We start from the raw sequence: 12,388 nt of genomic DNA on the forward strand, positions 1-12,388 counted from the left end.
GAGAGTCAGTTGTTATTGAACTTCATTGCCCAGACTGGTTTCTTTGTCAGCTGGGATCAATGATGCTTCAGCATGGGCGTGATGTAAAATCCCATGTTGTAACCTGTCACCCACTCTCTGAGTAACCCCATCGCTGCACTGGATACAGAAGACTACATGGTTGTTCTTTTAAGTGTGTAAGAAAAAAATGTTTCACAGTATATCCAGGCCCTTTGTCATTTGTTTATTTAGCATTGTTTGTCCACTTGACATCTTACAGATATAATGGGGGGGGGGGGGGGGGGGGGGGAGCTGAATTTAAATTGGCTGGCCAACATGCTTCACATCAGATTTCCAGGGACACTCAACAAAGTTGATTTTCCAGTTAAATTATGTAGAATTTGATGAATTTCTGCCTTAATGAGCTACTTTGGCAATTAAATCAAGTCACAATCTGTGTTCATAGATTATGACTTGCAGCACAGCGTTACATTGGTTAGCTATGTCACCCTACAGCAACAGGGTCCTGGTTTGAATCCGTTCACTGGCTGGGGACCTGTGTGGAGCTTGCGTGCACTCCCTTTTTCCTGGGTGGGTTGTCTTTAGGTAATCCAGCTTTCTTCCATGGTCCAAATGCATGCATGTTAGGTTAACTGGTGATTCTAAATTGGTCTTAAGAGTAAATAGTTGTTTATATCAATGCATTAGCCCTGCAATAGCCCGGTGACTTGTTCAGGGTGTACCCCATTCTTTTTCTAAGGTGGCAGATGGGCTAAAGCCCTGGGTTTACTGACCAGTACTTGAGTTATTCAAACTGTATATTTATGTTTCCAGTCATTGTATACATTTGTAAGTTAGCTGTTGGCGTAGCAGCAGAATTGCATGATTATAAAATATACGTGAAAAATGCTTTCTACATTTCTGTCTTCTCCTGCTTCTTTGTTTTTGAATAGCCTTTATCATTGGACTCCAGGATGATAAAAATAAATTGTCAGGTCAGGATGTTTCCTGTTCCCAGCATATTTATCTAATCCACAATCAGAATGACTAAATCAATCAACTCAAGTTGTATATTCTAAGATACTCAACTTATTGTTTTCTTTTTAAGCCGATATTGAGGTCCTTCATGATTTTCTGAACAGATAAATAAAGAAAAATCCACCTAGTTTCTCTTCACTCGAGCACATGGGAAGATTCAATCTGTGATGCAAAGGGCTAATCTCATACATCAATAACCTGTAAACCCTTTTGAAACCCCGTCTTTTTTTTCAGGTGTTGTCACTCTAGCGTCCCACTCGTCTCCCTAGGTCACTGTCTAAAACTCATTACAGAATTTGACAGGCTGCTGTTTTCATCTGTGACACCACATCATCCAATGGTTAGCCTAATCAGGAGCCACGATGGTATCAATAATTAGAATTCAAGGTGTTCTCTCAAGTCCCAAAGATGTCAACATAAGCCTTCAGAATAACAGAATGATAAATGGTTTTTTTTTTCCAAAATTAAAAGCAGAATTTAATCCAGACATTTTTTTTCCTTCCAGCGGTCTCTGCATTTAAAACCAAGAACAACACTGCAAGAAGTAAAAACCCCAAAGCAACTAAAACAAAGTCAGTCTGATCATTGATAAAGGTGATAGCAGTGTTGTTAGGAGTGAGAGTCCAATGCAACCTGGGGAGCGTGACCAGCAACATAAAAACACCGGATTTCAACTACTATCAATAGTTTGTACAAAGACACACCAAAGAAAAAAAAAGAAAATCAGCACAACATGATAACAGATGAAAGAAACAGCCTCATTAAAATTCCATTTGTCATGCTGTCTGTTGATCATTTTATCTGTAAGTCTATCCTTTACACCACTATCAAAGGGTGTAATTTCAAAAGAATACTTCAGTGTAAAAAAAAGAATATTTTTTTTCCCAAGAAGGCCGTTCTTTAAAATTCAATTAACTCTGTTTATGAATAAACGTGGGAATTGAATCATCTGAAAGCAGATTTGCATGCTCACATTTTTTTTTCACTTTCCGAGGTAGCAAATAAACATCTGAAATGGGAGACTAACTCTTATGAATATTTCTAAGCTAATGTTCTAAATCAGTGTTTGCATCTCCCTCATTTAGACTTAGCATAAAATTATATGTGGGACAAAACAAGGACTTTGATATTACTTCTGTCTTTGTCAAAAGTCTTTTTTCCCCTGTACATTATGTGTTTACTGTACTTAGCATACATATGCTATTTTGGCGATATGCACATATAGTAAAGACTGGTAGTCTGTGGCTTAAAGCCTATTGGCTCGTGAGATTTGATGTACTCTTCATACATCAGAAGAAGTTAAATACAAAGTAATGGAATTAGTTTGACAGTTGCCAGTGTAGTCTTTGCTGCAGACTTGTAGGGTTTTTGTAAGTATACTGCAACAGGTCACAAAAAAAGCAAGTGTTCACATTTCATAAAGGTACATTTAACGGATAATACCACTTTAAATATGGAGACTGTGAAATCCCTCTGATTGAAATGTATAGTTGAAGATGTCCTTGAGGTCTGTCGCTATAGCTGCAAATAGCTGTGCTTACTATTTTAGATGTCTCATTTTAAAAAGGAAAAATATATATTTCATCTAAAGATACTTTCATGAGTTTTTTAAGTTAATCCTCTTAGTTCAGTGGAGCAATAAAACACTCAGCTCAATGCAGTTAAAACCTTTTAAAGCCCAGCAAAGGCTACATCCTCTTTTTCTCCCCTCTCTCTGCATCTCTCTCTCTCTCACTCACTTTTTCTCTCTCTTCTTGGCTAGCTATAGCTATTCATTAGCTCCAGCCCCTATGGCAATGAGAGTCTTTAACCTCCATTAGATCTAATGTTGATATGTTTCCCCAGCAAAGAGCCAAAACAATTAACACCCCTTCTCACATTTCTTTCCCCTTGGCCCCTAACCACATCAAAATCTGGGCCCACCCGTTCATTACCCACCCCTGAGAATGCCCTTGGGAGGAAAGAAGTCAGATCCCTCTGTTGTCTTTTGTATGGTATGCAGTTAGAAGCCAGAATGAGTTAAAAGTAACTTGTCAATACTAACGAAGTATTGCGCTTTCCCCATAACTTTGCTTCAGTGTGGCCGCTGTTGTTTTTGTTGTTGTTTTTTTTAATTAGATGAGGGGCTTAATCATGACAATACTTTATCATAATTTGTGAGCTAACACCTTCTGCTGTTAGTGTTTGGTTTAATTTACTTTATATTTAATATACCTTCAGCACCAGCAGTGGTATTTTTGCTGTGGCAGCCTTGCTGATCAAAAATATGTGTAATGAACCTATGTGGGCTATACTTTGTATTAAGCTTTTGGATGCATAATACATAAAATACTCATAAAAGCATTGCATACCCATTTGAAGACCTCAGTAATATAGTATGTACATCTATGGATCACTGCCTTTGTACCAGGGCTAAACTTGTTGGGGGTGTAATGGTTATGGAAACCATCTTTTCTCTGGCAAAAATTCAAGTGCAGACGTTCATTGTCTCATCAATATTGGGGGGGAGGGGGGAGGGGGGGCATCACCCCTCAAACTGTGTAGCTGTCAAGTGTATAACATCCTGACCCAGAATAGACCTCTTTTATTATCCAGGAAATTCCTTGTTTCCTTACCTAAAGGTGTGGTGCAGTTGCCTATGTATTGAATGTCTCACAGTAACACCAGTGGTCCTCTGACTCCAACCCACAGCTGACTAGCTCATTTGCTCTGACGCAGGTCTGGGACAACACTAGAGCCAATGCATGTGAGAGTGTGCACTGGGCTTGTACGCAATAAGCGAGATGTCTAACAGTTGTGATGATCCATTAATATCATTGATATTCATCTAATCTCCTCTCTTCAGGAGGATAGCGAGTTTTTGTTTCAACACTTAATTTGATAATCTGCAAAGAAAGCACAAAAGGAACATTCTGCAGATTCTTAACCTTTCCTCAACTTTGGCACTCCTCGAGGCAGGAAAGGAGTATCTTTCACCACAGTTATTAGTTCACAGAGACACCCTTGACCTCTGCGGTGGTAGCCAACTGTCAACATAACCAATGTGATTGTAATGCAGGTTCACTCTTGTTGACTTCTATTGGAGCCACTGAGGTGTACCTATTTGCACACATCCTAGAGAACTACATTCGAGCTCAGAAAGTTACAAAAATAAATTATAAGACTATCATGATCCCAGATTACTACTGATATCTTAGTTTTAAAAACTATAAATGACAGAAGCTATGATTATAAGGTAAATCTGGCTTTTTAAAAAAAAAAAAATTATTTATGATATTCAAGATAAAGTTGAATCGCACAACAATTATGAAATGCGGTATTGAATATGGATTGCAATGCACTGTCACCATGCTGGTTTCTATGTAGAGAAAATGCTGTTCATTTAACCAGCCTAAATTTAACAATATCTGTTTTTAGCTGGTTCGTTTTCCCATTGAAAGCATATATAAGTGTTTGTGTTTGCCATTATCTGATAACTGAAGTATCTGCAATTTTAAAATGTACAGCCGGTATAGACCTACTGCTCAGTTATTTTTCTTTCTATTACTTGAACATGAGTAATGGCAGAGAGTGCTATCCTCCAACAGAGTAGCTGGGAATTGTTCATATCTTTCTTATAACTTTAGAGGCTCTATTGCTATAAGGTACCAGAGAGAGAGAGAGAGAGAGAGAATATGCTTTGATCTCTTTCTTTTAGATTTTAGGTATAACAGAAGTTGTTGTTGACAAGTTTCCAATCATTTTACATTAAAACACATATGATATGCGAACATACTTAACTATGGTATTATTATTAGTTTTGTATATATTTATTTATTTATTTTTAATTGGTAGCAGGAAAATTCAAAACGCACAGTACTTGGGACTGAGTGATTTAGCCTATTAGAATGTGGCCATTAAGGCGTAGCAGCTTATGAAGAGCCTCCTGTAGATTTACACGATAAAACTATCTGATATGATAAGCCGGTGGGATTTTCTTTCTCTTTAAAAATGGGAAGAGTATTTAAGAGTCGTTTTGAGGACATTAACGTGAGCGCCTGTGCGCGAAGGCGCGTGCATGTCATACAGAGACGACACAGGTGGTGAACGCCTGCATTAGAACTGAACGTGATGAAGATGAGTTTTAAACACGGGCGAGGATCCGGAACAAAGTTTACCGTGCTCTCTCTCTCTCTCTCCCTCCCTCTCTCTCTCTCTCCCTTTCTCGCTCTCTCTGGTTTTTAGACTGAAAAGCTTGTGGTGGCAAAGACAGTTTAACAACACTCAATAAATCAGTTAACATTGATGGCTTACTGACCTCGACACGTGTCTTTGTTTACCTAATTCATTGATTTGTTTGTGATTTTTTTTAATAAAAATATTTTTTTCTGAAAAAGAAACACGGTCAACATATATATATTTTTAAGTATGATTATTATCATCATCATCGTCACTATTATTACTAGTAGTGGTAAGCTAGTAATATTAAATTATCTTTTCGCTGTTTCTAAAACATTTACTCATCATCTCGATTCACTGATTTCTCTTCGGCTTTTCCAGTGTCATTTCTGTTTAGACATAATTTTGGTCTTCTAACTCCCTGCCACCCCTCCACCAGCCCGCCACAGCCATTATATTTAGCCCCCTGCACACATTTCCAGCGGGTTATCACAATTGCCATTCCTCCCCTCCTTTCTGATGTGTTACCCAGATTACCATCAGTGCCCCACAGATATTTTTAACAGATCCCCGGCGCTCGGCAATATCCACTCGGAGCCATCTGGTGCAGATCAAAATCTACTGACTTCTTGGGCTTCAGTCGTTAAGGCATTAAATCTAGATCTACAGAATACCCCCTTTGACTCGGGAGGTGGGTGATATGAGAATCAAATCAAATAGAAATAGAACAGTCAAAAAATGAACACCCTCCCACCCGTGAGCCACATAGGTGTGTGAGGAGTGGATAGTTAAGCAGAGGTTAGTGTCCGACCCTTTTTTTTTTCTTTTTTTGTGAGCTGGAAATTGGATAAGCAGTTCAAGAGGCGCTGAACAAAATAGCATCCGAGTTTTTTCACACTTTGAAATATTGGGAAAATATTTTTGAAAAGATCGGTTTGTTTTAGAAAACATTCTATAACATTCTTTTTCTGGAATATATATATTCCAGAAACAATTATAGAATTGTTACACACTCTGTTTTTTCCGGTTTTCGTGTGTTGGTACGTCTTTCATTAAATTAGGAGCTAAAAGTACCTGGATAACATTTTGTGGCGAATACATGGACTTGGAGACTTCTTAGCCGGTAACCCGGTCTTTGGCTCGTCCCTGGCGTTTCCACATTCCTTTTCACTAAAAGCAAGGAAACGTGAAGTGGCTCTGCTTTTACAAAGGACAACAACAATCTGCTTTAAGTCCACACACACACACACACACACACACACGCGAAAGCAGATGGAAAGTGAGAGGGGGGGAAAGGATGGAGAGGCTGATTAAAACTTTATGAAGAAATCAAAGGAAACCGAAAACAGAAGTCAATAAAGACTTACATAATTAATAACTCATATGGAGAAATTTGCATGAATTTCCGCAACTGTTTAGGGAGTTAACTGTAACCGTCTTGAAGTAAGCGTTATAACTTTAAAACAAAATAAAAATATATATAATTGTTTCATTGTAGAAATATAAAATGCTTTTATTTATTTATTTAATAAATAAACTTTTAAATATCTCATCCTGATAATGTCTCGTGTGTCTTTTATGAGTGCGTAGGTTTAAAAAAAATCCATAAATTGCAGAAATTAATTTTAATGTTAAAACTTTTACTGAAAAAAAATGCCACTGAATTAAATAAAGGCACCGGCAGCCCGTGTTACCAAATACTAATTCCTCGGCGGACAGGCTTTTCCCCCTTTAATTACAATTTAAATCTATTCAAAGTAAGTTCCTTCTTGACGGGTTTACTTCCCCTTGTGTCGGACAGCTGTAAAATCGTGTAGACAGGTTGTCATACAACAATCAAAGCCTTCGGTGAATGGACTCTAATGCTTGAACATTTAACATACAATAACTCCAAACACGGACGGAGAGAGAGAGAGCGAGAGAGAGAGGGGGGGAGAGAGAGAGATCGCGAGAGAGAGAGAGAGAAGGGGGGCCCCAGCCAATGTGCTCACTCTATATTCACATTATCCACATTGCTCCAAACGAGGAGGAGCTTGCAGGCTCAAGTAGAGGACGCCAATCAAAGCATCAACTTCAAATTGTATCTGAGAGATCAGCCTGGAGACCTCAGGGCCAGGCGCGTCAGTCGGAGCGCAATTGTTGATCAGATCACATCCAGCGGACTTTGCGCGAGAAAAGAGAGGAAGCAGAGATTTAAGAGCGGTTTGTTTTGATTGCATACCGTTGTATGTCGGTAGTAGCTGCGACTTTGGCTTAAACACTTTCTCTTTACTCATCCGGGTTTTTTCATTTTTTTTCTTTTTTCTTTTTCTTTTTTTGTGCCTCGCATACTTTTTTTACGCACAGTTTATCGGACAAAAGAACTGTGCGGTGGAGATGTCTTTCCCCCAGCTAGGGTACCCGCAGTACTTAAGTGCCTCCCAGGCGGTTTACGGGAGCGAAAGACCGGGAGTGCTTACGCCTTCGTCCCGGGGAGGGAGCACCGAGATCGGGGGAAGTCCGTCAGCTACTGCAGCGGCTGTCACGTCAGTGTTGGGCATGTACGCCAACCCGTACGCACACAACTACAGTGCTTTCTTACCGTACACCAGCGCGGACTTGGCTCTTTTCTCACAAATGGTAAGAACATGTTCATATACTTCTGTCGAAAGATGTTTGTAAATCCTTCCGTCCCAACCAGCACTGTCTGATCATAAAAAAAAAATCGAAAGGTCACTTCAACCAAAAGAATGAATACTCTTGGTTGCCGATTTGTATATTGCGCATTTTCTGGTTTAAGTCCATACTTGACTGATTTAACAGCCCGCTGGTGTGTTTTAGCTGCAAGGTGAAAAGTTTGACGAAATGCAAAAGAAAGAAAAAAAAACATTGAAAATGCGCCTTAAAATGTGTTTTGTTGTTATGCATAAAGCAAAAGAACAAGAGAAAATTATAATTAGGCAGTTATTAGACTCACACTGTGAAAAAATAATCCTGCAGAGCTGTATTCTACTGTGCAACATGAAAAAAATGCTGCTTTTGCTCTGACGATTTTTTTAAATCAGGCTGATAAAAATATTCACCAGCCCTATACAATATCTTAAACTATAAATATGGAATTACTTTTTTTAAGTTTGTGTTTTGTAAACATTTCTGACCTAGTTAAATGCCCTTCTAACTTTCTCTACCTGACGAATTGCAAGACAGCACATCTTGTGATAATAATTAACTTGGAGTGTGTTAATGTATTGACTAAGGTATGTATTAGGCTCTAACACAGAGTAAAACTGAGAAAAAAAATAGGTTTTATCGAAAATACTAAGTTGAGCGAAGTGCGTGTGGATTCCACAAAACCAAGCCAAAGACTTAAAGTACAAAAATTCGTCGCGCAAGTGTATATTTTACAGAGTGAGAAGAGGGAGAGAAAAAGGGAAAAACTTTGCTTGGGCCTTCATACTGCTTTGTCATATTGTGCATACAAGGGAGTTTAACAGGCAGGCCTACTATATGTTTAAGCTGTCAGTTTGCGTGCACATGCAGTGTGCGTGATCACAAACTTTCTCTGGTCCTGCTCACTTTGTTACTTTTTTGCTGACAATTTACGGACAATAATTGCTAATAAATGGTCTCTCAGAGAGCTGTGCAGTTGCAGGTGCCATAGGCCTAGCATGTGACATGTTGCAAGCTGAGAAGCTTATTTGTGGGCAGAGCTGAGTCAGGTGCAACTGTAACTCAATGATTTTTTTAAAGCCAGTTGTTTGAATCATATATATATATATATATATATATATATATATATATATATATATATATATATATATATATATATATATATATATATATATATATATATATATATATATATATATATATATATATATATATATATGAAGCATGTATTTAGCAGTTCATGAAATTAAATTACACATGAAACTCCATGGGGACACTTTAATAACACACAATCTTTGATTTCTAAGGGATCCCAGTACGAACTGAAGGACAGTCCTGGCGTCCACCCTGCCAGCTTTGCAGCCCACACATCTCCTGCCTTCTATCCATACGGCCAGTTTCAGTACGGAGACCCTGCTAGGCCTAAAAATGCCACCCGGGAGAGCACCAGCACTTTGAAAGCCTGGCTCAATGAGCACAGGAAGAATCCATACCCGACCAAAGGGGAGAAGATCATGCTGGCTATCATTACCAAAATGACGCTGACGCAGGTTTCCACCTGGTTCGCCAACGCCAGGAGGAGGCTCAAGAAGGAGAACAAGGTGACCTGGGGAAGCAGGAGCAAAGAGGACGAGGACGGTAACTTGTTGGGCAGTGGAGATGAAGCAGAAAAAAACGAAGACGAGGAAGAGATTGACCTGGAGAGCATAGATATAGACAAAATCGACGACAACGACGGGGATCAAAGCAACGAGGATGATGACGATAAGTCATCGGAGGGCAGCAGGGACCGTAGGGGCGGCCTCGGTGCAACCGGAGAGTTGGACAACTTAGAGAAAAGACGGGCCTTCGCCCTACAGGCCCACGAGGCCTTTGAAAAATCTAAGAACGCTATTTCAATTCACCCAGGGAGTAAGGAGAACTCTGATAGCAGCAACAACAACACCACAAGAGTTTTGTCTCCGGACAGACCTGGGAGCTTTCCTCTCCCGTCCAACAATAAGCCCAAAATATGGTCTTTAGCAGAGACCGCTACTAGTCCCGACAGCTCGTCACAGAAACCCACGTCCCCTTGCGGCACTGGGGCCACCACTCACCCATCAGCGCCCCACCACCAGATTCAGACCCACCCCGCCTTCCTCCCCAGTCACGGACTGTACACTTGCCAGATTGGAAAGTTCCACAATTGGACAAATGGGGCTTTCTTAGGCCAGAATTCCCTGCTGAATGTTAGATCGTTTCTGGGAGTAAACCAGCACCACCACCACCAGCACAACCATCACTTGTCGGCCCAGCAGCAGCAGCAGCCGACATCAGTGGTGGTGTCGCCGGTAGCAGCTTCAGCAGCGCTCACCAATGACAGCAAAGCCCAACCAGAGAGTCACAGTCCGAAACACATAGGTACGATGACAGTCTGTGTTTGCACATATGAGGAGACGTGCAAAATGCTCTGTTGATAAAAAAAAGCGACTTCGGATTATTATTATTGTCGATTTCAAATACAATTAATTTAGCCTATAAAAGATTCTGCACACGCATCCACACACAAGTAAAGTACATTTACACACTTAAATTTTCACATAATCGACTACACACACACACACACACACACACACACACGCACGCACGCACGCACGCACACACACACACAATAATGTTTAGTTAAAAATTCTCGTGTCTCTGTTTTATCTACCAGACAAGTACTAACACTGTTTTCCCATCAGATCACGAAAACGGTGTAAGGTCGGATTCACCTCCAACACAGACCCTGAAGTCTTCTTTTCGACCCATCCATGACAGGTGAGACCAGTTTTTACTTTATTGCTTTTGCTGAATTTCAACATGTTGCCATAAGCAGATGAAAGCAGCCACAGCCGGAAATAAAATTAAGGATTATTGGATTAGCGAAATAGAAACATACTTAGATCTCTTTAAATATATATATATAGCTATAACATTACTGATAAGAGAAATATTAGAAACAATATTTACAAAAAAAAACAAAAAACAATGAGTAAACTGCTTAACGAATTTTGGCATATATACTTAAGGTTTATTTCAATTTTTTTCATCTTTTATTTATATATTTTCTAACATAAAACAATATAACAGCACTACAAAATAAAACAAACAATTTTTTTTCAACGATACTCAGTTTACTTTGGGGGTGACAGGGGTCTTGACTCCCATCCCACAACCCTTTTAATTCCTTCCCTCTGGGGAGAGTGTGGCTACTTATCAAGTCACCGAGTAAAACGGGCTCTGTCTGGGCTGTGTGCTTTCCCTAAAGACCCATGGGAGACCCAGAGCCCAGGGGAGCGCTCTTACCCAAAGAAAAAAAAAGTTTTACCTCAGGTTTTCCTCTTGTGCGTAACGTTCTTAGAGAATTAACGATGAGATAACGAATTACAACTGTTGACAATGGATGAACAGTGAGGGGGTTTTTTTCCATGCCGTAAAAAAAATCGGATTTGTAAAATTGATAACACTATTATTGTTGATGTTGTTTTAATTATTAGTGTTTAAAAAAAAAGAAAAGAAAAAAAGCGAGGGCTTGGAAAGGAGGGCTTCAGTCTGCTTCTAATCAAAACTGCTCAGCCAGACACTTGAGATGCATATTGAAACCCGCTGTCCAAACACGGCGGGGGTATTTATCTACCTTTCTGTATTATTCTTTATCCAGATCCTCTCTGCCTTCCAGCGCCAGGAGTCCACAAGACGCCACGCAACGGGTCCTCACTGCACTCTCCTCGGCTTGATCAAGACATTTTTTGTGCTTGAAAAAAAAATCAAATAGAAAAAAAAACAAAGACTTTACGCTCTCTAAAAAGGACAATGAGAAATAATAATGCAGCATAGCATTCAGACGGTACAGAACAAATGGCGTAATTTGGTAATATCCTGTGGATGGATGGATTACTTCCTCTATTGTTGTGTAGCTTATAATCGCGCCTATAATGTTACTCTCTCTCTCTCCACTTTGCCCAGGCAGGCTGGGACATTTTGGTAGGCTGTTTACTTTATTATTATTATAATTATTGTTATTATAATTATTATTTGTCACTATCTTGTGTTTTTTGGTGTCCTTTCTTTAATGTAAATACAAGTGATTTAAATTTGTAAATAGGAAACGTTGAAGGAATTTGTCCAGATCGTATATTTTGCCTAAATAAACTAAATGAAATTATAGAGAAAACCCAACATCCTCAGCCTGCATTTCTTTTCTGTGATTATTATTATTATTATTATTATTATTATTATTATTATTATTATTATTATGCAAACGAAATTGATAAATTATGTAGAAAGCTTAGGCCTGCAACAAAAAGGGTGGGAATTCTACAGAGAGAAAAAAAATATTGGCAGTCTGCATGCAACCAGGCTTAATTTTATTCAAGTTTGGGAGGAAAGCAGCGTGGATGCATTGAGGTGCTAATAAGTGTCCAGATGGTTGCTGGTGACAGAAAATGGACAGGAGCAGCTGGGAAGGTCATTAAGTAATAATATGGGAACGCCCAGTCCAAACAAAATCAAATGGTTAAAATCTAATCTGTCAGAGGGAGAA

The 12,388-nt window shown here is 39.3% G+C and overlaps 1 protein-coding gene across 1 annotated transcript; it reads left to right on the forward strand.

Annotated features, from left to right (window-relative positions):
• The first annotated feature begins 7,286 nt into the window (after positions 1-7,286).
• On the forward strand, positions 7,287-11,985 carry irx1a (iroquois homeobox 1a). The gene is made up of 4 exons (XM_063486433.1): positions 7,287-7,794; positions 9,132-10,224; positions 10,548-10,623; positions 11,507-11,985. The coding sequence occupies exons 1-4, from the start codon at positions 7,552-7,554 to the stop codon at positions 11,580-11,582; spliced, it is 1,488 nt and encodes a 495-aa protein (XP_063342503.1). The 5' UTR covers positions 7,287-7,551; the 3' UTR covers positions 11,583-11,985.
• Positions 11,986-12,388: the final 403 nt, after the last annotated feature.

The sequence above is a fragment of the Pelmatolapia mariae genome, linkage group LG10_11, assembly GCF_036321145.2.
Source record: "Pelmatolapia mariae isolate MD_Pm_ZW linkage group LG10_11, Pm_UMD_F_2, whole genome shotgun sequence".
NCBI classification, from domain to species: domain Eukaryota; kingdom Metazoa; phylum Chordata; class Actinopteri; order Cichliformes; family Cichlidae; genus Pelmatolapia; species Pelmatolapia mariae.

What these genes read in the sequence shown, in the direction of transcription:
- irx1a (XM_063486433.1), top strand. Translation starts at nt 7,552, where the DNA reads ATGTCTTTCCCCCAGCTAGGGTACCCGCAGTACTTAAGTGCCTCCCAG. An exon ending in TGGCTCTTTTCTCACAAATG is followed by an intron (nt 7,795 to 9,131) that starts GTAAGAACATGT and finishes TTGATTTCTAAG; the next exon opens with GGATCCCAGTACGAACTGAA. An exon ending in TTTCGACCCATCCATGACAG is followed by an intron (nt 10,624 to 11,506) that starts GTGAGACCAGTT and finishes TTCTTTATCCAG; the next exon opens with ATCCTCTCTGCCTTCCAGCG.